The sequence below is a fragment of the Hemitrygon akajei genome, chromosome 31, assembly GCF_048418815.1.
Source record: "Hemitrygon akajei chromosome 31, sHemAka1.3, whole genome shotgun sequence".
NCBI classification, from domain to species: domain Eukaryota; kingdom Metazoa; phylum Chordata; class Chondrichthyes; order Myliobatiformes; family Dasyatidae; genus Hemitrygon; species Hemitrygon akajei.
The window spans coordinates 37,728,067-37,755,071 of NC_133154.1; the positions used below are offsets into that span (position 1 = coordinate 37,728,067).

Below are 27,005 nucleotides of genomic sequence, written 5' to 3' on the forward strand. Positions count from 1 at the left end.
ATAAGTAAATTAATCTGAATCTAAATGCTGCTGATTCGATGACTGTGGGTCTAAACCCGGGAAATCCTTACCTGGAAGCTCCGTAAATACAGCTTTTTCAGGAGGGGTCCGGCGGTTAAAGGTGCTATCACCACATGATGCTGCAGGAACTCAGGTCAGGCAGCATCTATGGAGAGGAATAAACATCCGACAGTTCAGGACAAGACCCTTCATGCCCTGATGAGGGGGTCTCGGCCTGAAATATCAACTCTTTATTCCTATCGACACTGCCTGACCTGCTGAGTTCCTCAGCATTTTGTGTGTGTGTTGCTCTAGATTTCCAGCATCTGCAGAATCTCAAGTGTTTATGAAGTTATACGTTACTTGGAGTTAAGGAGATTATTAATCAACTACAAATCTCAGCTGCAGCATAATTTTACCAACCATCTTCAGTAAAACCCTGGACCTTTTTTCATCTTTCATTATAGTAAATATTCAATAACCCTTTGAAATAGATAGAATATTTTATTACAACAATAGGTTTGTCAGCCCTACGAACGTGTTTATGTCTGTACAGTTGTGGTATATAAACAATATTTCTCCTAGAATAAACGGTTACTTTTACAATAAACGAGAAATGCTTTAAGATTCGCTCTCACGTTGCTTTCAGTGTTTGTTACCAAAAGAAACAGTAACCAGCCAGACAACTGCTACAGTTTAAATTTTATTACGATTTGCTGCACACATCAAACATCAATAATCTTAAAAGAGAAAGGATTTACCTTGCTTCAACCCACCCTGGCTGGATTTCAAAACTTTTATTTTGTGCCAATTATGGGCACTGACTGCCTCTGCCACTAGGTTACTTTCAGTGAGTTATGTTAATCCCACAATGACTATGTCCCAATTAGTTCTCTAATGAGGAAGCTGGAAGCCCAGTTTAACATCAGCTTCCCAACAGAACTGGAGGGAAAAGGCTGATCTGTCAAAATGCATCTCAAAATGTTCTTCACTGCATCTTGAAGATAAGTACTTTTGGGGATAAGGCTTTACAGTGGATAATTGTTACAAGCATTGCTTTGCATTGAACAGGCCTTGTTTCTGCCAGGTTTCGGTGTAAGGGGAGGCAGAAATCTGAACAGAAACAGTTTCTTGCTCCACATTCCAGCAGCAAGGAGCACCTTGAATAGCAAACAGAAGTGGGGACTCATTGAGGTATCTTTGAACAATGCCTTGTGTGATATCAATCAGTAACACTGGCTATGCATCAAGTTGGGTTTGGTGACTCACCAAATTAACCAACGGACGATATAAAGGGAATAACCCACTAGGCCTCCTACGGCAGCAACCTTATTTTGGGCACAACTTCGTATGGCTTAAGACATTGTTTGAAGTTCTTGGAGTACCCACTACCCTATTAATATTTGATACATGAGGTATAGAAGAATAAGAAAAAAAGTTTTCAAAACAACAAAATACTGCTCCAAAGAGTGATTTTTTACTCTTAGGCTGTGATATTGGTTGGTGGCAGTAGAGGTACCTGGATAAACTCGTGTGCTGCACACTTCTCCACACAGCTCGCTAGCTGCCTCTTGTGGGAGTGCAACCAGACAGCACGGAGCAGTTCAGAAATGTTCACTCTCTGAGCTGCCAGGTTTCCCCGGCAATTAAGCTGACACATAAGGTGACAGAGTTTTGATCACCCAACACCCAGGGTCCAGGGTTGATTGAGGAAATTTCTCAAATTATGGACAGAACTTAACTTGCAACCTTCCTTGGGTTTCTGCAGCACTGGTTTCTCCAGAATTTTGCTATGCCAACATAAAACTCTAGAACAATTCTAATTTCTTGAGCAAATTTTAACCAAAACAGCACATCCTCAACATTGGCTTCAGCCACTGATAGACCTTTGAAGTAACAGAATAATTTAACGTAGCGTGTCAGATTTTTCCCATCATTGGCAAGGGATGGCATGGATTTTAGCACTGCACCAGGACAACGAGGAGGTACTGGACTATAGAAGTTTTTGGGGAAGGCTACCAAATTTAACAACCAGACCATGATAAGTGAAATTTCACTTCATGAGTCATGCTACCATTTGCTTCAGGATATGTTCTTCGCCCACCTACCCCCGTCAACACAATACTTCCTCCCCTGCAGTGAAGCACAAGCTGCAAACACATTTCCAGTTGGCATGGGGCTTGTTCTGCAGTTAGCCACTAGTTTTCAAATAAGAAAGTGCAATTTCTTTATGGTCCTATTAGCTTTCAGCCTCTTTAGTAGAAAAATTCATCGCACGCTCAAGACTGGGATTTGTATCTCCCTCCTGGCTTTTATGGGATGTTTGTCCTTCTTCCCAGCCACTACCTTCCCAGCACTGCAACCCCCAGCCTCAACACCCCACAAACCGAGCTCTGGCCAAACTGCTCAGCACCAACACGAGGTACAGAAAGAAGTTGGTGGTGAGAATCCAAGCTTGCTGCATGGGGGTTTGCCAAACAAACCGTTGTTCTTCCAACATTGGATGCAAGCTGCAATCAGGCAACCAACCACTCTTAAGGCGAATGGGCTAAGCATTCTACTGTGCTCTGAATGTCTGTGATTCCATAAGCACCAGGAACAATTTAACTACTTACTTATCAGATCTTTTGGAATCCAGCCAATCATGGGCATGGAAGATCAAGTCCATCTCTTCCTAAAACATCATTTTGCACAAAAAAAGTTTTCTCCATTATGAAAATATAGATAGCTCACCATTTAATATTTAACACTGATCAGCTCATGGCATCAAAGACCCCAAAAGTTTGAAACAGTCACCAAGGTAGAAACCATATGAATTACGTGAAGCATTTTCTTTAAATAAAAATAGATGAACCATAGATGTTGATGGCAGCTGTACTACTACTGGGTTGAAGGTACCTATCTTCAAAGCCAGTGTCCAGACACTGGTTACTTGCATTTGGCCAAGGCAGAGGAATCCACAGATGCACTCCACAACACCCCCTCCCCACCCAAAGTACTGGAAGAGTATAGCCCTTGCCTGCCAAAGGGCAAATGTAACAGCCTTCTGGACTCTCTCACAGGAGGGCAGCCATCAACTTTTTTTTTTGGCTTTGACTTGATGTTTAAACACAACTCAAGTTGGAAGAGCTGTGCACGAGAAGAATTCCTTTTTTTAAAAAAATGTTGCAAGGTGGGAATGTTCAGCCTCAAACTCAACCTCTGTCCAGTTCCCTGAAGTAGCATCATTGTTAAAGCTTATAAGTACCTAATGGGCAGAACATCACCCTCTCCACACCATTGTGGCTGGAAATCTCTATACAAGCAGCAAAGCTAGAATTCTCACTGGGGAAGGGGGAGGACACATATGTGAGCGAGTGAGTGAGTGAGTCTGTGTGTGTGTGTGTGTGTGTGTGTGTGTGTGTGTGTGTGTGTGTGTGTGTGTGTGTGTGTGTGTGTGTGTGTGTGTGTGTGTGTGTGTGTGTGTGTGTGTGTGTGTGTGTGTGTGTGTGTGTGTGTGTGTGTGTGTGTGTGTGTGTGTGTGTGCGCGCTAACGCGTTGATCTTAAATACAAATGTTTTGGTGATTTGATTCAATACAAATGCCTATCTTGTAGCCCACAGAGGAAGTGACCTATTGGAGGGGTAAGATGTGTTGGCGGTTAACCCCATGTTTTTTTTTTGTTTCAGTTTTACTGACTTTAAACAAAAAATGTACATCTAATGGCAAAATTAAGCAGCCCAGTTCACTCACCTCCTGCAATTGCAAACTTGTCCTAGTCCCTTCCAAGATATTGAGAATTTCAGAATTAGTTTAATTTGTCCCAAATGGGTCACTTTTACTGTACATAAAAGAATTGGGATTCTACAGATTTTAACCGCCAGATACATCAAAGAATGATGGGTAAGAAATGACTTTAATCATTGGATTAAGACCCTACAGATTCATGCACTAGAGGACCTTAAACAAATGATAAACCTCTACACTAATTTGTCCACAGCAGGCCAGGATCTGAGGGACAGCATAAAGACACTACTGGCCTCTCAGTGTGATCATCGTTTCATTAGCATTGATTGTGGTGTGGGGAAAGGTGAAGAGACACAAATACATTTGGACCTATGAGGATTGGAAACCAGTAGTTCAGCTTAACTAAGCAGAGAAATTCAACTACAGTATTCAGTCTTACGATTTACCTGAACCATCCTATCACCTGTACAGTATTAGAGAGAGAACATTTATATTCTCTTTATGAACTATCTGACTTGTGATGGGGAACAACGCTCTGTCCACACGCGAACACTGTTAGAAACAAATATTTACTTGGATTCCATGAGCTGAGTTATATATATTGTATTGCTGGTTTATAATAACTCTTTTTTTTCCCTTGCCCACCCTTCCTCCCCCTCCCACCTCCCGACACCTTGCCCGCCCCTCCCAATCCCCTCCCCCCTCATTTCTTTGTTGAATCAGTGCAGCCGAGAGGTTGCCCCGGGAAGGTGAAGCCTTTGACGGCTTCGGCGGCGATTCTCTGCTTCGGCGGCGGAGAGTGTAGAGACCAGCTCCCAAACCGGAGTGGGCACGGTCCAGGAGTTTCATTCAGGGTGCACCGAGAAGGACCTTCCTCATTGCACTCTGCAGTGCTACCTAAGGAGAGAGGAAAGAAAGAAACAAATTCATTGAGGTTCCACCTGGTGTTTTAATATCCAGTGGTCTCTTACAGACTCTTGTCAAAATAATGGTTTGTGAGAACAAGCTGCCAGTTAAAAATTAAGCATCTAAATCTCAAAACAAAATAGATTCTGAGGGATAACTTGGTTTTAGACTCACACCCCAAAAAGTGTCTCACCATTTTCCCTGAAACACCAATTCCCAGGAACAGAAAATGGTGGATGCTGCCCAGTCCATTACAGGGAAAGCCCTCACCATCACTAAGCACATTTACAAGGAGCGCTGCACAAAAAAATAGCACCCATCATCAAAGATCCCCACCAAAAGTGCCATATGCTCTTCTCGCTGTTGCCATCAGGATAGGAGGCACAGGAGTCTAGGTCCCACATCAACAGGTTCAGGAACAGTTATTACCCTACAACCATCAAGCTCCTGAGCTGGGTGTGGATAACATCATTCACCTTAACTCAGAACCGATTCCACACCCCACACCCATTTTCAAGGTCTCTACAATGCATGCTCCCTGTAAATCTGGTTCCGATTCTAATATATATATATCATCACACACACTAGAGCTACAATGCCCAAGACATTTTCACAGTGCTTATAAAAAATATTCACTCCCCCTTGGAAGTTTTCATGTTTTATTGTTTTACAACATTGAATCACAATGGATTTAATTTGATTTTTTTGGACACTGATCAACAGGAAAAGACTCTTTTGTATCAAAGTGAAAACAGATCTCCACAAGTGATCTAAATTAATTACAAATATAAAACACAAAATAATTGATTGCACAAGAATTCACCTCCTTCAAGTCAGTATCTAGTGGATGCAACTTTGGCAGCAATTGCAGTTAGTGTGGGTAGGTCTCTATCAGCTTTTCACATCTGGACACTGAAATCTTTCCCCTTTCTTCCTTACAAAACTACTTAAACTCTGTCAGATTGCATGGGGATCATGAGTGAACAGCCCTTTTCAAATCCAGCCACAAATTCTCAGTTGGATTGAGGTCTGCGGCGGGGGTGATGTGGATGCAGGCACACTTAGCCCTGAGACACCGGACAAGGTCACTGATTCCAAATAATTGGTTTATTGATCATTACAAAATGTCTCTCTGGCACTTCCCACTCCCTTTCCCTTTTCCCAACCAAGATTCCCCTCTCTCTGCCCCCTTCCCACTCTCAGTCCACAATAGACCCATATCAGAATCAGGTTTATCATCACTCGTGTCATGAAATTTGTTTTGTTTTGTGTGGCAGCAGTACAGTGCAATACATGCAATTACTATAGTACTGTGCAAAGGTCTTGGGCACCTTGGCTATATATATGTGTCTAAGACTTTTATATGGTACTCTGTTTCTTCTGTGCTGATTGGTGATAACATCTCCTCCTCGCTGACTATCATCGCTGGTGCATCTCAGAGGGATGTGCTTAGCCCACTGCTCTACTCTCTCTATACCCTTAACTGTGTGGCTAAGCATAACTCAAATACCATCTATAAATTTGCTGATGATACAACCATTGTTGGTAGAATCTCAGGTGGTGACGAGAGGGCATACAGGAATGAGATATGCCAACTAGTGGAGTGGTGTTGCAGCAACAACCTGGCACTTAACGTCAGTAAGACGGAAATGCTGATTGTGGACTTCAGGAAGGGTAATCCTCATACAGGAGTCAGAAGTGGAGAGTGAGCAGCTTCAAGTTGCTGGGTGTCAAGGTCCCCGAGGATCTAACCTGGTCCCAACATATCCATGCAGCTGTAAAGAAGGCAAGACAGCGACTAAACTTCATTAGGAATTTGAAGAGATTTGGTATGTCAACAAATACACTCAGAAACATCTTTAGACGTAATGTGGAGAGCATTCTGACAGGCTGCATCACATGGGGGGAAGACTACTGCACAGGACCGAAAAAAGCTGCAGAGGGTTGTAAATTTAGTCCGCTCCATCTTGGGTACTAACTTACAAAGCACCCAGGACATCTTCAAGGAGCTGTGTCTCAGAAAGGTAGCATTCATTATTAAGGACCTCCAGCACCCAGGGCACACCCTTTTCTCACTATTACCCTCAGGGAGGAGGTACAGAAGCCTGAAGGCACACACTCAGTGATTCAGGAAAAGCTTCTTCCCCTCTGCCATCTGATTCCTAAATGGACATTGAACCCTTGAACACCACTTCACTTTATTTTTAAAGTATATATTATTCCTGTTTGTTTGCACAATTTTTAATCTATTCAAATATATTTATACTGTAATTGATTTATTTTTTCTTTGAACTGCTGCCACTAAGTTAACAAATTTCACGACACATGCCGGTAATAATAAACCTGATTCTGATTCAGAAAGCTATCAACTTCTGCCTTAAATATACCCACAGTCTGTGGCAGAGCATTCCATAGATTCACCACTCTCGCTAAAAAATTCCTCCTTACCTCTGTTCTAAAAGGTCATCCTTCAATTTTGAGGCTGTGCCCTCTAGTTCTGGATACCCCCATCATAGGAAACATCCTCTGCGCATCCACCCTATCTAGTCCTTTCAACCTTCGGTAGGATTCAATGAGATCCCCCCTGCATTCTTCTAAGTTCCAGTGAGAACAGGCCCAAAGCTACCAAACACTCCTCGAATGTTAATCCTTTCTTTCCCTTTGACTTCACCTTATATTACTACCACCATATCTCCTGAGAACTGACAAACAGACTGTGAAAGGAAGAGAAGGCATAGTGTTGAGTCACTTTTGGTCCACCCTCAAGAAACGGTCTCAGAACAGAGAACGATGGAGACAGGAGGTCAGCGATGCCCTTTGCTCCACTGGGAGCTGAGGGCCTAAGAAGAAGAACTGACACCTTGATGTATCCGTCTGGTAACAGATTAACGTATGGAGACAGCACACAATTATGTCTACCTTGTGACGTCCACAGCACGGACAAAGAGAAAGGCACTGAGCAAGAAGAATGGATCAATAGGTTCACAGAAGGTAGGGGTTCCCAGCCTTTTTTTTATGCAAAGGACTCCTACTATTAGCCGAGGGGTCTGTGGACTCCAGATTGGGAATCCCTAGTCTAAGGGAGTAGAATTGGTGGATACTGCTTGCACTAATGACCCAATCGCTCACAGAATGGTGCTATGGAGGAATAAAGTCACAGGTTTTAGCAAGGGCCATATTTTCCACTTTTGGTGAGAGATGAGGGGCTGAGGCACATTGGTCAAAAAACTAAATGTCCTTAAAACCGCAAGAAACTAGCAATCATTTATGCAGACAGCACTCATAAAGCTTCGGGCTTATGTGTGGAAAGCCCTCTCTTTTCACGCGGGCTTCTGTGTGTGCACATCTTTCGTCTCAGTGGGCCCAATCCATTGCTTCGGCACTGTAAGTTGCCCTGCAAATACAGTGGCTAACATGACTCAGTTCACAGGTCCATTGCTTTTCAGGCCTGAAGATGGATCTCGACATCTTCAAAATATTTCAGTTCAAAATATCGACAGTTTATTCATTTCCATAAATTCTGCTTGACTACTGAGTTCCTCCAGCATTTTGTGTGTGTTGCTTTGTAAAGGGTTAATCTTTGTGCTTGTTGAAAGTCTCACCACCACTGTGGCCTTGAATGTAACAGACCTGGCTGGAGAAGCTTTGATTATTACAGTGGGAACATGAAAGTTAGTTGTACACTGGGGTGGGACTCAGGAAGAGTGGTGATTGGTTGTAATTCGATGATTTGAGATGGTGTTGAGATGGTGATTGGTCCACTTACTGCAGCATTCCACATCAGTGGAGAAGGTTTAAAGTAGAGTGTTCAGGGAGCTTAGGAGCAGCTTATTCGGGTCGTCACCTCACCAGTGGGCTGGTCATGTACAGCACCACAGATCGAGTGGGTGGTGTGCTGTAATGAGATGGGTCCTCACAAGCCGAGAGAAATATTTTGATGTTTGCTCTCTCCTGTCCTAATAAACATAGCTTTGTAGGTGTAAGTAGATAATTGTAGCTTATGTCTTTCTATCTTATCAAGTCGAATCCAATGACCTATTGTTTTTACAAAACACAGGCCCTTCTGGCCGAATGAGCCCATACTGATAATCTACTAACCTATTCTCTTTGGAATGTGGGAAGAAACACCCACAGTCACAGCGAGAACGTACAAACTCCTTACAGACAGCAGCAGGAATTGAACCCGGGACACTGTCACTGTAATAGTGTTACACTAACTAAGATAAAGTGCCGCCCTTGTTCTACAAGAATAGATTACATAAAGTTAACACTCTTGGCCAAACAGAAACTAATAAATGAGATGCAACACAGACTTACAGCAATAAATGATGTTTGAAACAGCAAATTAATTTTTTCACTGAAGAAAGGGTGAGGGGACATGACCTCACCAAATCTGATGGAATTTTAAAAGCTAATTGATTAAATATCACACGTTAGGCTTGTCAGCAACTTTAATATTCAGGAAATTAAACGTGAAACCAAAACTGGCAGTTTAAAAAGAGCTGCAGTGAATGGCAGTATCTTAGAATGTAATGCGATATGAAGAAAACTGATTACAGCACTTGGTCATCCGTTGGGTTAGCTTATATATGAAACAAAACTAAAGAGGATAAAATTAGGTTCCAGGAATTAAACTAATAGAATAACCCAAGGCTTTGGAGATGGTACAAGAATGGAGTAATAAGCAACCTGACCAGATCAGGGCTGTCCTGTGAGCCTATTTCATGTTACCGAAAGTCAGTCATCTGTGACTCATTTTTTTTCTCCCCATTAGTACAGCCCAAACTGCTGGGCACAAAGCTTGCTGTTTACCAGTATATAAAATCTGCCTGTGATATCATACTGCAGGCAGCCCTTCCAAGTGATTCCTCACCCCATCACAGATATGCCCTTTGTTCTGTCCAAACCATCTACTCTGCAATCTCAAACTACCCTTTTGCTATCTTTTTTACTTCTGAACCTTGTGCAATCTGAAATATTAACTCTATTTTTCTTTCCACAATTAATAAATGACTTGCCAAGTGTTCTCTTGAATGATAAGACGGGCCCTTGACCTGACCATCCACTTCATTTTGATCTCGCTTTCTCTGTAGCTTTACACTATATTCTGCATTGTTCTTGTTTAATCTTATTCTAGCTTGATGCACAGTGGAATGATTTGTTATATATGAACAGTATGCAAGACAAGCTTTTCAATGTATCTCAGTAAATGTTAAATTAATAAACCAACTCCAATTTTCAGCTTAAATTTCAGATTTTTAACATATGCTATTTTTTTTTATTAACCTGGTTCCATGATACCTTAAAAACTTCATTATATTATCTTCAACCCTCTAAATACTTTAAACTTTAGATTGTGTGATCAGTAATTTAAGCACCATTGTGAAGGGACTAGTCAAATAAATCTATACCTCACTAGCTTCAAGGGCAAGTTACCCTTCTGAAGGAGTGGCACCCAGAAATGGTCACAACACTTCCAAGTGTGGCATAACCTGGGTTGTGTACAACTGCAGAACAATTCTCACCAAGTTTGCCAGATAGAAAAGCTAGCGTTCTACTAATCCTTTTGATGAGCTTCTGTACCTATCCATGAACCTTTAATATGTTTTAGGCTTCCACTTACTCCTAAATTTTCACTTTGCTTCAACATTCTTACTAGATGAACTTACAGTAACTTATATGGCAAGTTCAGAAGTTTGCTTCCCTGACTTGAGGACCTGGGTTAAATAGGTTAGAACTGGAGTGCAGGAAAATTTGATAGAAGTACAGTTGGCCCTCCTTATTGGTTCCGGGACCCCCCGCGGATACCAAAATTCGCAGATGCTCAAGTCCCTTATTCAACCTGTCTCAATACAGTGGACATTAAGACCTGGCGGTAGAGATCTGAATCCGCAGTGTTTCTGTTCGCAAAAATAATCACGATCACGATTGAAAATAAAGTGGAAATAATAAAGCGATCGGAAAGAGGTGAAATGCCATCGGTCATTGGAAAAGCGTTAAGCTACGTTGATCTACGATCGGAACAATTTTAAAGTATAAAGTGAGAAAGGCTCTGCCCTGATGAAAGCTACAACTATTACTAAGCAACGCAGCGATTTAATTATTGGGTTTTGGGTTTTTGATCCTCCACATCAACGTTCTTAAGTGTTTTATATGCATAGAAAGGTAAAATATATACTATACACTAAGGTAAACGTTTGACTAACTGACGCTAAATAATATTGGATGTACCTGTTCCGACTTACTTAGTAAGAGAACTTCCTATTTTTTTCGATCCTGATCCACGATAACCCGTGCACATCCTCCCGTATACTTCAAATCATCTCTAGATTACTTATAATACCTAATACAATGTAAATTCTATGTAAAATGGTTGTTATACTTCATTGTTTAGGGAATAATGACAAGAAAAAAAGTCTGCGCGTGCTCGAACAACGAGTGCTGGAAGAGCACTTCCAGGTTTTTGCGATTCGCGGTTGGTTGAATTCGTGCATGCAGAATTCGCTGATAAGGAGGTCCGACTGTATAAAATTATGAGATAATAGATAGGGTTAATGCAAGCAGGCTTTTCCCACTGAGGTTGGGTAAGACTAGGACTAACGGTGAAAGGTGAAACACTTAAGAGGAATCTGAACGGGGATCTTCTTCACTCAGAGGGTGGTGCAAGTAGGGAACGAACTAGCAGCGGACATGGATTTGAACGCAACATTTAAGAGAAGTCTGGATAAGTACAAGGATGGGAGTGGTATAGAAGGATATGGTCCAGGTGTGAGTTGATAGAACTAGGCAAAATAACACAATCCCAAGGAGACATCAGATTGCGTAGAGGGAGAGAGAGTTCAAAAGAAACTAGCGAGGGCCGTTGGCTCACTTTCCGTGCCACAATTCCGAGAAGGTACCAGATTTTGCAGATGGAAAGAGAATTTAAAAGAAGCGGGGGCAGTTGGAACATTTTGTACACCACAGTCCCGAGGAGACATTGGATTGCACATCATTAGGCACTTGGCAAGGTCCAATTAGAGTTTAGGTTTAAGTGGAGTGGTCATTGTGTGAGTGGGCCAACGTTACAGTAGAGAGCTGAGGCTTTGATGAGGAGAGGCAAAGGTTATAGGTAGAGTTTATTTGTGATTTATTCTTTCTTATTTCACGTTTATAGCAGTGAGGATGCCAGGCAGGATAATGGAATGCTCCTCTTGCAGGATGTGGGAAGACCAGTGACCCTGATGATAAAGCCAGCAAGAAGCATATCAGGCTGCAGCTTCTAACAGACTGTGTTATGGAGTTGGAGCTGGAATTGGAAAATTTGGAAGGCTGAGGGGCTGACAGTTAGTGAGGTAGATAACCTAAGGTGCAGGACACAGGTAACTAGGTGACTGTCAGGAGGGGGGAAAACAGGATAGGCAGTCAGTACAAACTACCCCTGTGGTCATTCCTCTCAACAATTGATGTACAACTTTGAATACTGTTGGGGGGGGGGGGGGGGAGAGAGAGAAGAGGCGAGCTGTAATGATAGGGGAACAGAATGGAGGTTCTGTGGATGAGAACGAGATTCCAGGAATGGTATGTTGTCTCCTGGGTGCCAGGGGCCGGGACATTTTGGATCAGGTCCACAGCATCCTTAAGTGGGAAGGCGAGCAGCCAGAGGTCATGGTCTGCGTTGGTACCAATGACATGGGTTCGAAGGATGACGAGGTTCTGCAAAGGAGTTCAGGGAGTTAGGTGCTAAGTTCAAGTACAGGACCTCCATGGGTATGATCTCAGGATTTTTACCTGTGCCATGTGCTAGTGAGACCAGAAAGAGGAAGATCATACAGTTTAACACATGGCTAAGGAGTTGATGCAGGAGGGAAGGCTTGACTTTTGGATCATTGGGCTCTCTTCCAGGGAAGGTGGGACCTGTACAGAAGTGTCGGTTTGCATCTGAACTAAAGGGGGCGCTAATATCCTTGCTGAAAGGTTTGCTAATGTTGCACAGGAAGGGGGTGGGGTTAAACTAAAGTTGCAGGGGGATGGGAACCAGAGCACCAGACAGATATAGGAGTGGTTGTAGAGAAAAATGTTGTTAGCCTACATACAAAGCCAGGAATCAAAATGCCGAGCATGATGGGGTTAATGTTCTGAGTTACAAATATTTCAATGCAAGAGTATTATACGAAAGGTGGATGAGATTAGGCATGGATCAGCACGTGGGATAATGCCATTGTAGGCATTAGTGTGACTTGGTTGCAAGAGGGGCTGGGCTGGTAGCTCAATATTCCGCGGTTCTGCGTTTTAGACATGATAAAGTGGGAGGGATTAAAGGGGGAAGGGTCACCCAGAGAAAATGTCATGATAATGCTCAGTCAGGACAGACTGGAGAGCTTGTCTAGTGAGGCTTTATGAGTAGAACTGAGGAAAAGAAAGGTATGGCCATGTAAATGGGATTATATTATAGACCACACAACAGTCCGTGGGATTTAGAGGAACAAATTTGTAAAGATTGCACACTGTTGCAAGAAATACAAGGGTGTGATAGTAGGTGTTTTTAACTTTCCACATATTGACTGGGACTCCCGTACAAGATGGGAATGGGTTTGTCAAACGTGTTCAAGGAAGTTTCCTTAATCAGTATACAGAAGTCCTAACTATAGACAGAGAACCTTAAGTGCTTTTACAGATATATTCAAAGTACAGATTACGGGGTGGGGAGGAGGTATTTGCTATTTTGAAGTAAATTAGGGTGAATAAATCCCAAAGGTCTGACAAGGTGGTTCTTGTCAGAAGGACCTAGTGCAGAAATTGCAGGGGCCCTAGCAGAAATATTTAAAACATCCTTAACCACAGGTGAGGTACTGGAGGATTGGAGGACAGCTAACATTGTTCCATTGTTTAAGAAAGGTTCTGAGAATAAGACAGGAAATTATAAATTGGTGAGCCTGACATCAATAGTTTAAAGTTATTGGAAGGTATTCTAAAGGACCGGGTATTTGAGTAGACACGGTCTGATCAGGGATAGTCAAAATGGGTCTGTGTGTAATAGAAGTTTTTCCAAGGAAGTCAGGAAAGTTGATGAAGGCAGGCCTGTTGATACTGTCTACCTGGATTTTAGCAAGGCCCTTGACAAGGCCCCACATAGGAGGTAGGTCAAGAAGGTTCAGTCGCCTGGCAATATGATAAGATTGTAATAGGATTAAACATTAGTTTCAGGAAGAAGCCAGAGTGGCAGTAGGTGGCTGCCTCTCTGACTGGAGCCTGTGACTAGTGGTGTACCACAGAGATCAGTGCTGGTCCATTGTTATTTGTCATCTATAATCAATGATTTGGATGATAAGGCGGTAAATGGATCAGCAAATTTGTGGATGACACCAAGATTAGGGGTGTAGTGGACAGTGAGGAAGGCTAACAAAGCTTGCAGCAGGATCTGGACTAGCTGGAAAAATGGGCTGAGATATGGCAGATGGAGTTTAATGCAGACAAGTGAGGTGTTGCACTTTGGGGGAAACAACTAGGGCAGGTCTTACACAGTAAAGCAAAGAGATCTGGGAATACAGATCCATAATTCATTGAAAGTGGCGTCCCAGGTAGATAGGGTTGTAAAGAAAGCTTTTGGTATATTGGCCTTCATAAATCAATGTATTTAGTACAGGAGAAGGATGTTAGGTTGAAAATTTATAAGATGTTGGTGAGGCCTGTTACGAATGAGGAGCAAATCTGATGGACAGAAGGGTCCAGAATCGCCAATGCCCGCCCCCCCCTTTTGAGAATCGCAAGATCGCAATTATTTCGGGTCCGAGACCCAGGAAATGAGAGAGATACACAGCATGTCAGTAATGAGAGAGACACAGGAACAGCAAAGGCAGTTGTTATAGACACCGCAGAATACACAAGGTTTGGAATGTCTCCTAACAAACGCGGAACGGAACCACTGATTACTGCTATTGTCTCTTGGAGACGGAACTGTGTATTGAGTACTGTACTATTCATTGAAACCCCTCAGGGGACAACCAGAGTGGTCTGGTTGAGGGATTGCATCATCCCAACCTGATTGACATCTGAGACCCCATGAGTGAGGATAAAAGACGGGTCTGGGGAACACCCCTTAGACACACCAGGAGAAACGCTAGAAATCCAGTGACAGCGTTTTATAGCGAAAGCCGGTGGGAGCTCGTGTGTGTCCCCCCCCTTGCCTGGGTGGCGGGCTCATCACAGAAGAACGGTTTAGCTAAAGGAGAGGTCATACTTGAACAGCCACAACAACGAGACACCGACAGATCGAAATCATAAAGGAAGGTTGGCAAAAACAATAGCGGTAACTGTTCCCATTCTTCTATCTCTCTCTCTCTCTCCAACAATTGCAACACAGCAACAAATGAATGACGGCAGCCTGTATGAACTGAAATGAACTTTAGATTTCCATCGGACAATTCATTATCCCCTAGACAACGATAGAGCTTATTTCTTATTGATTATTATTATACCCGCACTTTTAGGTTTAGTATTGACGACGTATATTATCTGTATATTTGCATTGATATTATTTTTGTGTATTTTTACTAATAAATACTGTTAAAAATAGTATCATCAGACTCCAACGGACGCCTCTATCTTTGCTGGTAAGTAACCCAGTTACGGGGTTCATAACAGGCCTAATTTAGAGTATTGTGTCCAGTTTTGGTCACCTATGTACTGGAAAGATTTAAGTAAGATTGCAAGAGTGCAGAGAAAATTTATAGGTATGTTGTTGCTGGGACTTGAGGACCTGAGTTGTAGGGAAAAGTTGAATATGTTAGGACTTCAGAATGTATAAGATTGAAGGGAGAGTTGATAGAGGTATACAAAATGATGAGGGGTATGGATAGGGTAAATGAAGCAGGATTCTTCTTTTGAGGTTGGGTGAGACTACAACTAGAGGTTGTTGGTCAAGGGTGAAAGGCGAAATGTTTAAGGGGAACGTTATATAGAGCTTCTTCAGTCAGGTTGGTGAGAATGTGGGACCAGCTGCCAGCACAAGCTGTGGATGCAGGGTCAATTCCAATACTTAAGAAAAGTTTGGATAGGTACATGGATGGGCAGGGTATGGAGGCCTATGATCTGGGTGCAGGTTGATGGGACTAGATCAGTGGTTTAGTGTAGACTACTTGGGCCTGTTTCTGTGCTGTCGTGTTCTATGACTCTATTCCAGTTTGGCTTGGACTAGCTGGGCCAATGGACCTGTTTTTGAGCTGTTGTGATCTATGGCTCTACAATCACTAATGTATAGTTGCTGAATCATTTTAGAAACTACTGCTTGCATCCAAACTTATTACAATGTGCCAAAGAAATCTGACCACACAGCATTCTATGTCATCTTCCGAGTAATGTATACACACGGTCAATAGTACCTTCCCAAACACAGATCCTTACAGGGACTATAGCCACACATCCCGTCGCATTCTATCGATTTACGCAAATGCCCAGGCTTGAAGGACATGAATTGAGTGGATAGCTGGGATACTTCACCCTAACTCAGAGAAGCTTAGAGGGGATTTGAAAGCAACACAAAGATACAAGACCAAAAAACATAGGAGCAGAACTGGGCCATTCAGACCATCAAGACTGCTCCGCTATTCCACCGTGGCAGATTTATTTTCCCTTTCAACCCCATCTCCCGCCTTCTCCCCATAACCTCTGACATTCTTACTAATCAAGAACCTATCATCCTCCACTTTAAATGACTTGGCCTCCACAGCTCTCTGTGGAAATGAATTCCAGATTCACCACTCCCTCTGGCTAAAGTAATTCCTCCTCACCTCTCTTCTATCCTGAGGCAGTGCTCTCTGGCTCTAGACTCTCTCAATATACTGGCACTGCTTCTTTTCATGTTATATGTCAGTGGTTTGGATGCCAGAGCTGATGGCTTTCTGGCCAAGTTTGTGGACTATATGCAGAAAGGTGGAGGGCCAGGTAGTGTTGAGGAAGCATGGAGTTTGCAGAAGGATTAGACAGACTGAGAGAATGGGCAAAGAAGTGGCAGATGGAATATAGCCTACAGAAATGTACGGTCATGCACTTTGGTAGAAGGAATAAAGGCATAGACTATTTTCTAAGTGGGAAGAAAATGTAAGAAATCAAGGTGCAAAGAGACTCGGGAATCCTTGTGCAAGATTCTCTAAAGGTTAACTTTCAGGTTGAGTCAGTGATGTATGTTTGCTCAATCATTTTAGAAAAGACTATAATAGAAGAGCAAGGATGTAATGCTGAGGCTTTATAAAGCACTGGTCAAACCACACGGATATAGTGAGCAGTTTTGCATCTCTTACCTAAGAAAAGATAAGCTGCAAGACCATAAACCTTAAGATATAGGAGCAGAATTAGGCCATTTGGCCCATCAAGTCTACACCGCCAAATTTTCCTCTCAGCCCCAATTTCTTGGCTTCTCCACGTATCCCTTCATGCCCTGATTTTGAACAAGAAGGCAGCGGGAGAGCACCTGAAGATTTCCAGTGGGAAGACATTTTGAGTTTTGGGGGGAAAGAGAGAGGCCAGACTGCGCAGGCGCGTGACGTCAGCCAGTTGAGCGCGAACAGTTTAAAAAGAAGGCAGCCATATCCAGCGGGCAGCGGAGTGAGAGGAAGCAGAGTGAAAGGGCTTTGGCTCCACAGGCTTCGGTGGTAACAGGACGAGGTGGGGCAGTTGTTGATTGCAATAGGAGGTAGTATGTGTGTGAGGCCAGTTTTCTGTGGTCGGTGTCAGATGTGGGAGGTCCTGGCGTCCCGGATGGCCACATCTGCACCCGGTGCATCAAGATGCAACACCTAAGGGACCGTGTTAGGGTACTGGAGCTGCAGCTCGATGACCTTCGTCTGGTCAGGGAGAGTGAGGAGGTGATAGACAGGTGTTACAGATTCCGGGGCCACGAGGGACAGAGAAATGAGTCACAGTCAGGAGAGGGAAGGGGAAGAGTCAGGTACTAGAGAGTACCCCTGTGGCTGTATCCCTTGACAATAAGTACTTCTGTTTGAGTACTGTTGGGGGGGACAGCCTACCTGGGAGTCCGGCCCTGTGGCTCAGAAGGGTAGGGAAAGGAAGGGGAAGGCAGTAGTGATAGGGGACTCTATTGTCAGGGGTTCTGACAGGTGATTTTGTGGATGCAGGAAAGAAACTCGGATGGTAGTTTGCCTCCCTGGTGCCAGGGTCCGGGATGTTTCTGATCACGTCCAAGATATCCTGCGGTGGGAGGGACAACAGCCTCAAGTCATGGTACATATTGGTACCAATGACTTAGGTAGGAAAAGGGAAGAGGTCCTGAAAGACTACAGGGAGTTAGGAAGGAAGTTGAAAAGCAGGACCTCAAAGATAGTAATCTCGGGATTACTGCCTGTGCCACGTGACAGTGAGAATAGGAATAGAATGAGGTGGAGGATAAATGCATGGCTGAGGGAATGGAGCAGGGGGCAGGGATTCAGATTTCTGGATCATTGGGACCTCTTTTGGGGCAGGTGTGACCTGTACAAAAAGGAGGGGTTGCACTTGAATCCCAGGGGGACCAATATTCTGGCGGGCAGGTTTAATAGAGCTGTTGGGGAGGGTTTAAACTAGTTTGGCAGGGGTTTGGGAATCAGAATGTGAGTGCAGGGATTAAGGTAGAAGGACAAGGGCATGATGCTAAGAGTTTGGAGTTGATGAGGAAGGACAGGCAGGGGACAGAACATAATTGTAGCCAGTTAAAGGGGTCGAGATGTGTCTATTTCAATGCTAGGAGTACTAGGAACAAGGTGGATGAACTTAGAGCATGAATTAGTACATGGAACTACGATGTTGTGGCTGTTACTGAAACTTGGTTGGAGGAATGGCAGGATTAGATGATGCAGATCCTGGGGTTCAGGTGTTTTAAAATGAATAGGATGGGGGGTAGAAAAGGGGGGGGGAGTGGCATTGCTGGTCAGGGATAGTATCACGGTTATAGAAAGGGAGGATGCTGCAGAAGGACTGTCCACGGAGTCAGTCTGGGTGGAAGTTAGAAATAGGAAGGGATCAATCACTGTGCTGGGAGTAGTCTATAGGCCCCCAAATAGCCCTCAGGACACCGAGGAGCAGATAAGCAGGCAGATTTTAGAATGGAGCAGGAAATACAGGGTAGTAGTTATGGGTGATTTCAACTACCCTCATATTGACTGGCACTTCCTGAGTGCAAGGGGGATAGATGGAGCTGAATTTGTCAGGTGTGTTCAAAAAGGATTCGTGACACAGTATGTGGACCAGCCGACGAGAGGAGAGGCTATACTGGATCTAGTTCTGGGTAATGAACCTGGTCAGGTGACAGACCTCTTGGTGGGGGAGCATTTTGGTGAGAGTGACCACAACTCCCTTAGCTTCAGCATAGCTATGGAAAGCGATAAAATCAGACGAAATGGTAAAGTGCTTAACTGGGAAAGGGCTAACTTTGAAGGAATGAGGCAGGAACAAGCGAGAGTAAATTGGAAACAGATGTTCAATGGGGAAAGCACAGAAGTAATGTGGGAGAAGTTTAGGGACCACTTGAGCTGGGTTCAGGATAGGTTTGTCCCACTGAGGCAAGGAAAAAATGGTAGGAAAAGGGAACCGTGACTGACGAAACATGTGAGGCAACTCGTCAAGAGGAAAAAGGAAGCATATGTTAGATATAAGAAGCAGGAAGTGGGAGGGGCTTATGAGAAATATAGGGTAGCCAGGAAAGAGCTAAAGAAAGGACTTAGGAGAGCTCGAAGGGGGCATGAGAAGGCCTTGGCACGTAGGATTAAGGAGAACCCCAAGGCGTTCTATGTGTACGTGAAGAATAGGAGGATGACGAGATCGAAGGTGGGACCGCTAAAGGATAAAGAGGGCAACATGTGCCTGGAAGCGGAGGAAGTTGGGGAGGTCCTAAATGAATACTTTGCTTCAGTATTCACAAGTGAAAAGGATCTTGATCAGGATGAGGTCGAAGTGGAGCGGGCCTGTGTGCTGGACAGTGTGGAGATTAGGGAAGAAGTGCTGGATCTTCTTAAAAACATTAAGATTGATAAATCCCCAGGGCTGGATATGATAACCTACCAGGCTGTTGTGGGAACTGACAGAAGAGATTGCAGGAGCATTAGCCATGATCTTTGAACCCTCTTTGGCTGCAGGGGAAGTACCAGAGGACTGGAGAATGGCAAATGCAGTTCCCTTGTTTAAAAAAGGTAATAGGGAGAAACCTGGGAACTACAGACCGGTGAGTCTTACGTCAGTGGTATGCAAACTACTGGAAAGGATTCTTAAGGATAGGATCTATGAGCATTTGGAGAAGTACAATCTACTCATGGATAGTCATCCTGGCTTTGTGAAGGAAAGATCGTGCCTCATGAGCCTGATTGAGTTTTTTGAAGAGGTAACAAAAGAAATTGATGAGGGTAGGGCAGTGGATGTGGTCTACATGGACTTTAGCAAAGCATTTGACAAGGTCCCTCATGAGAGACTCATCCAGAAAGTCATGAGGCAAGGGATAAGTGGAACCTTGGCTGTTTGGATAAAAAATTGGCTTAAAGGAATAAAGCAGAGGGTAGTTGTGGAAGGAAAGCATTCTGCCTGGAGGTCGGTGACTAGTGGAGTGTCGCAGGGATCTGTCCTGGGACCCCTGCTATTTGTGATTTTTATAAATGACCTGGATGTAGAGGTGGAAGGATGGGTGAGTAAGTTTGCGGATGACACGAAGATTGGAGGAGTTGTGGATGGAGCTATAGGTGGTTGAAGGTTACAAGAGGATATAGACAGGCTGCAGAATTGGGCAGAAAAATGGCAGATGGAGTTCAATCCAGACAAGTGTGAGGTGATGCATTTTGGAAGGACAAACCAGAAGACTTTGTATAGGATTAATGGTCAGTTACTTAAGAGTGTGGATGAACAAAGGGACCTTGGGGTTCAAATCCATACATCCCTCAAGGTCACTGCACAGGTTGATAGGGTAGTTAAGAAGGCCTATTGGATGCTAGGCTTCATTAACAGGAGGATTGAGTTCAAGAGTAGAGAGGTCATGTTGCAACTCTACAAATCTCTGGTGAGACCACACTTAGAGTATTGTGTTCAATTCTGGTCACCTCATTATAGGAAGGATGTGGAAGCTATGGAGAAGGTGCAGAGGAGATTTATCAGGATGTTGCCTGGATTGGAGAACAAGTCATATGAAGCAAGGTTAGCAGAGCTGGGACTTTTCTCTTTGGAGTGTAGAAGAATGAGAGGGGACTTGATAGAGGTCTACAAGATTATGAGAGGCATAGATAGGGTGGATAGTCAGTACCTGTTTCCCAGGGCACCAATAGCAAACACCAGAGGGCATATGTACAAAATTAAGGGAGAGAAGTTTAGGGGAGACATCAGGGTTAAGTTTTTTTTTGTGTTTTTTTTTTAACAGAGGGTTGTGAGTGCCTGGAATGACTTGCCAGGGATGGTGGTGATCCAATTTTCAATTATTCAAGATGGCGGTGCGACGCAGCTTGCAGCGGCCACTCCGGAACTGATTATCTGTTATTTGTGAAGTGGGGTGCCGTGCGCAATCATAATCGATTGAAAACGGACGTGGAAGCACGGAGAAACATCAGGAAATTCCAGGAAGACCTTCTTCGTTGCTGCTGCTTCTGAGAGGTCCGGGGCTCTGCTGGGAAGAACAGGCCCCCAGTCCTTGGGGTCGCTTTGCCGATGGCCGTTGGTGGGGCCATCTTAATACGCTCGGCAGAGGATGGTGCTCGGAGAAGCTGTGCCGGAGGGGATGGTCGTCTGCTCGGAGGTTCAAAGGACTCGGAGTCCGCTGCAGTCAGGTTGCTTTCAGTGTGTGCTGCGCCTGCGAGGCTGGTTTTGACAGAGCTTTCATTGTGTACTGCGTCTGCGAGGCTGAGTCCGGCGGCGCCTTGAAGTCCATAGCGGGGGGTACTCCCTTCTGCCGCTGACGTGGGATGGCGAGTCTGTAGGGACCCTGGGGACTTGTGGAAACTGTGGTGATTTCTTTTGAACTTACAGTCCTTTAACATCTTTGGACTATTTTTACTGTGCCCATAGTCTGTTTTTTTTATCAATTATGCTTTTGTTTGCACTGTTGTAACTATATGTTGTAATTATGTGGTTTTGTGCAGGTCTTGTAGCTTTAGTTTTTGGTCTTGTTTTTGTCTGGTGAATTTGGAGCTCCTTTCCAGGGAACGCGCTAGACCATATATGTCAAACTCAAGGCCCGCGGGCCAAATTCAGCCCGCGGTGGAATTATCTTTGGCCCGCGAGATAATATCTAATTACTATTAAAGCTGGCCCCAGTAATCGAAGCGCCTATGGCATATGATATGGCTAATGCTGAGTTTATTCAGGTACCAGGTTTTCAGGGTTTTTAGTGTTTATTCGGCAGTCTTCTTCATAAGAAACAGAATTTGTAAAGTGAAACACTTTGTAGTTATAGCAGAGACTGAGACACATGACAGCAGGCTGAAAAAACGGAGGCAACGAAAGCTGCGTTCGCACGCGTCCGACTGATCCGGCCTGCATGAAGCTGCATTTTGCTCAATCCGGCCCGTGACCTAAAATGAGTTTGACACCCCTGCGCTAGACGATAGCGCGATATTAATACGCAGCAGCCCCTCCGGACTCTGGATTGGGGATTGCCAAACATTACGTGGATTTTCTGGTGTAGTCTGTTTTGTCATATGCTTTTGTGATATCATTCTGGGGGAACGTTGTCTCATTTTTTAACTGCATTGCATTTGTGGTTTCTAAATGGCAATAAACTGAATCTGAATCTGGTGGAGGCTAAAACATTAGGGGTATTTAAGAACCTCTTGGACAGGCACATGGATGAAAGTAGTGTGGGTTTAGTACTTTTTTTATTAAGGATTATATGGGTCAGCACAACATGGAAGGCTGAAGAACCTGTACTGTGCTGTAGTGTTCTATGGTTCTGACCAGTCAAGAATCTATTGACCTCTGCATCAAATGTACATAAAGACTTGACCTCCACCACTGCCTGTGGCAAAGAATTCCACAGATTCATCACTCTCTGGCTGAACAAATTCCCCCTCATCTCCATTCTAAAAGGACACCCTTTATTCTGGGACTCTCCTCTGGTTTAAGCTCCCTCAACATACTTGGACTACTATTTTTCACGTTACCTGTCGATGATTTGGATGATGGAATTGATGAATTTCTGGCATGGAAACGATCCAGAGGTTTTTCCACGAGAATGGTTCCGGGAATGAAAGGATTATCTTGAGGAATGCTTGACGGCTCTGTGCTCACTGGAAGTTTAGAAGAATAGGCTTCACTGAGATCCTACCAAATATTGAAAGGCCTATGTAGACTGAATGTGGAGATGAAACTTCCTATAGTAAGGGAGCCTCAGACCAGAGAGCACAGTTTCGGAATAGAGGGATGTCCAATTAGAACAGAGTTGAGGAGGAAATTATTTAGCCAGAGGATGGTGAATCTGTAGAATTTGTTGCCATGAATGCCTGGGGAGGCCAAGCCATTGAGTATATTTAAAGTGGAGCCTGACAGGTTCTTGACCAGTTAGGACATCAAAGGTTATAGGGAGAAAGCAGGGTAATAGGGCTCAGTGATAATAATTTAGCCACAATGTAATGGCGGAGCAGACTTGATGGGCCAAATGACCTAACTCTGCTGTCTTATAGGAAATATCCTCTCCATATACTCCAGGCCTTTCAATATTCAGTAGATTTCAACGAGATATCCCCCTCATTCATCAAAACTCCAGTGAGTACAGGCCCTGAGCCAGCAAATGCTGCTTACACATTAACCCATCCTCTCCAATGACAGCACATCTTTTCTTAGATCTTGCTGAGGCCCTTCATTGGATACAGTTGACCATGGACGCTGTGTGCCAGCTGTCTACATGATATGTAAGCCAGGACAGTACGATATGGAAAACAAGCTGCTGTCCATGCAGGAGCCTCACCCTCTCCATGCAGATGATGAATGCAAAAGAACAGCAGAAAGCAAGTTTGGCACCAGTGACATCGCAGGAGTTGCCAGTCATTGCTGAACTCAATGTAGGGGCTCCACCTCCAGATTTTCCCCGTGGGGTTTACCCTTGAAACTTTCACCATGGAGTAGGTACAGCCGCAAGGTAACGGAGGTTTGAGATCAGAGTTTTCCTTCTCCTAGGTGAGCTTCCAACCACGCAGACCAGACCCGCCTTTGCCCCTTCTCCTGTCAGTAGAAGTGGTCCCACCAGGCTTAGTAACTAAGCCACACATAAAGGCCAGGTGTTGAAGTTGGATGTCATAGGCTATTTGAGATGCATGCTATTGGTTGCATTTAATAGATAGTGGGAACTTATCCCTGCTACTTTTCTTAGATGAGGGGCCCAAAACTGCTCACAATATTCAAAGTGAAGTCTGACCAATGCCTTCTAAAGCCATAACATTACATCACACAAAAGGTAGAAATGAAGCAATGACAAAGGCATAGGTTTAAATGTGCACAATAAAAATCCAGACACAAGGAAACACACATTTACTGGAGATGACTTAGAATACAACTGCTTTATAGAGTGATGTAAACATATTTAATAGTGGAATGTGTATCTGCTTAAAGGAAAATATGTGAAGAACTAAGTTCATCATGTTGCTGTTCTACAGTTTGCTATAAAATTTTGTGGAAATATATGTGTTAGGTGTACCAATAGTGCAAACAAAGATGAGTTAGTCAGGCCAGGATATTGTCGATGTGGATTACGTGACTACTGATGTCATGGTAGCTGGCGGTAAGTGATATTTTAATCACTATGCTGACTGGGGCTGTGCATCAGTGCCACCTCTCTGCAAACTCACTTGTTTTCCATTTTCGCAGATGTCCCATCCACAGCACCATTTAAAACTGGAGAGAACGTCTTCTGACTCCTTGCCTCGTCATCAGATACCTTTGACGTGCTAATCACAACAGAAACCAAGTCATTACTTTGTGGGGTTAAAGGAAATCCTCTCCACCCCCTAACTGCACCCACACCCCTGGTTCTTGTTATGCCCTTGTACTCATCCACGTGGAAGGAATCTTTCCACTTGCCTATGGCCCAAAGCTCTAACAAGACTAGGTAAGAGGCAGCACTAAACCCCATTTCCAAATGGCTGTGCTGACATGTCAAACTCAAAACCATTAGTCTCAAGATAAAAATAGCTAGAATCTCAGAATGCAAAATCTAACAACCTTGGATATTGGTAGAAACACATTTAGTCACATCAAAAGCATTGAGATTTTATTTATTTTTATCATTGTAAATAGGCATTAACAGAGTCTTCAAAATGGGGGCTACCATTGTTAAACAGCCCTCAAAATTCTGATATAAAACACTCCAAATCTTTTGTATTAAAAGAGGTTGATTAGTAAGGGCATCAAAGGTTACAGGGTGGGGGGGGGGAGGCCTCATGAGCTAAATGGCATACTTCTGCTCCCATGTCTTATGGAAATATTCAAAGTAAAACAAAATAAAACTAGTTCACATGTAAGAAGGCAAAACGTCTCCCTACAGAGATTAGAAACCCTCGTCTACAAGATTACTATGGAGTTAAGGTAAAAAGACTTTCAGAAGCTCAGAAGTCAAGACAATTGAGACTGCCGATGCTGGAATCTTAACAACAGAACAATGGAAGAACTCAGCACGTCAAAAAATTATTTTATTATAATAGTGCCAGTAACATTATCCTGTCTTACATAAAGATGCACCTCATACTTTATGTCAACCTGTCAATCTTCAGGCCATGCCACCAAGGAACTTGTCCTAATGGAGTATTGTGACTATGTGCTGGATCATAACTAAATGTATTGTGTGTATGTATATGCACTGTGCTTTTCACCTTGGCCCCAGAGGTGTGCTGTCTTGTTTAGCTGTCTATATGTATGATTGAATAACAATAAACTCGAACATCTGTGGAGACAAAATGTTACGTCAACATCTACCATTGGGAATGGGGAAGAGGAAAGATTACCAGTAACACACAGAAAATGTGGAGGGAACTCAACAGGTCAGACACCATCTATGGAGGGAATTAAACAGTCGACATTTCGGACTGAGACCATTCATTGGACCAGTATATAGCAATGTCAAAGTTGAGAGGTGAGAGGTGGAATTAGATGGGGAAAGGATGGTATACAGATGAAACCAGGTGGAGGAGGGGAGGAAATGTGAACATAGAGAAGAGAAACCCAAGTGGGTGTGTGGAAAAGGATAATCTATACATGTGGCCATGTGAGCTACATGAAACTGGAAAATCCAGTGTTTATAACAAAGCCACCCGAGAGTTGATCTTCCAGTCTGGGTTTGGCCTGTCTGTAGCAATGGAGAAAGCTGACGACAGACTGGTTGGTGAGGGAGTTAGAGTTTAACATGCAGCCAGAAGCTGAAGATGGCCGATGAAGATGGAGTGCAAGAGCTTAGGTTTCTCCAATGTACAGCAGGCATCAAGTGCAGCAGTCCGGGTTGGAAGAGGCGCAGATGAACCTTGAAAGGGCTGTTTAGGCTCCTGGGTGATGTCAAAGGAGGTGAAATGACAGGTGTCACACCTCCTACAGTTGTGGGTGAAAGTGCAAGTGGACTGGGGTTGGGAGGGTTGAGCAGCTCAGGCAGTCATGAAGAGAGTGGTCCTTGCATAAAGAGGAGACAGGGAAAGATATTACTGGCAGTGAGATCCTGTTGGATGTTGGGTGAGGAGGCTGGTGTGGTGACATGCAGGGACCAACATGATTGTACCACGTTCGGCCTTTTGAGGGGGCGGGGGTGGTGGTGGGGGAGGGAGATTGAGAAGCAAATGAAACTGCAACAGATGGGCAAAACATGATGCAGGGAATGAAAACAGACACCTAACAAAGATATACAAAGGAACCCAGAAATAACATCTTATGGAGGAGCTCTTGTTAACCAAATGTAACAAGTACTTTTGAAAAGGTGGAACTGAGAGGCTGAACAGCCATTATTTATGGTGATTCTTTACAATTGGATGCAGAATAGACATCTTAACTTTTTACACAGAACACAGATAAGAAACATGGTGGTATCCAGTATCCACCATGAAGGTCTCTTAACATCCAGGACAAGTTGACAATTCATGAGGTGAAATTGAAGATGCACATTTAATGTTTTAGGAATGGCTTCTTCCCCTCTGCCATCAGATTTCTGAGCGATCCATGAACAAAGCCTATTTCAATCTCCTTTTACACAAGTATTTCAATATGCTCTCATTCAGTCTCCCCATTCTCACAACCTACGTATGGTGCCTGCCTTTCTCAGTGCCTACACTTGCCAGGGTTCAGTTTCAAAGCCACAGATGATCTCAGTCCACACCTCTTTACAAGCACATAACATCAGTACTCGGTCAACTCTGCCATTTAATATCAGAGTTGAACATATTCCTCAACCACTTGCCAGACCA

The 27,005-nt window shown here is 43.8% G+C and overlaps 1 protein-coding gene across 2 annotated transcripts in view; it reads right to left on the minus strand.

The window, feature by feature from the left end:
• Positions 1 to 690: 690 nt before the first annotated feature.
• The window catches only part of LOC140719226 (serine/threonine-protein phosphatase 6 regulatory subunit 3-like), a 214,264-nt gene continuing 187,949 nt past the window's right edge, over positions 691 to 27,005 (minus strand). Inside the window, exons 23-24 of one of the 2 annotated variants that reach the window (XM_073033682.1) lie at positions 24,414 to 24,512; positions 691 to 4,623 (exon numbers count right to left, since the gene is read on the minus strand). In XM_073033682.1, coding sequence (XP_072889783.1) covers positions 4,620 to 4,623; positions 24,414 to 24,512 — 103 coding nt within the window. In that variant the 3' untranslated portion in view covers positions 691 to 4,619. The remainder of the gene's footprint in view (positions 4,624 to 24,413; positions 24,513 to 27,005) is intronic. The other variant, XM_073033683.1, reaches the window with a different exon arrangement.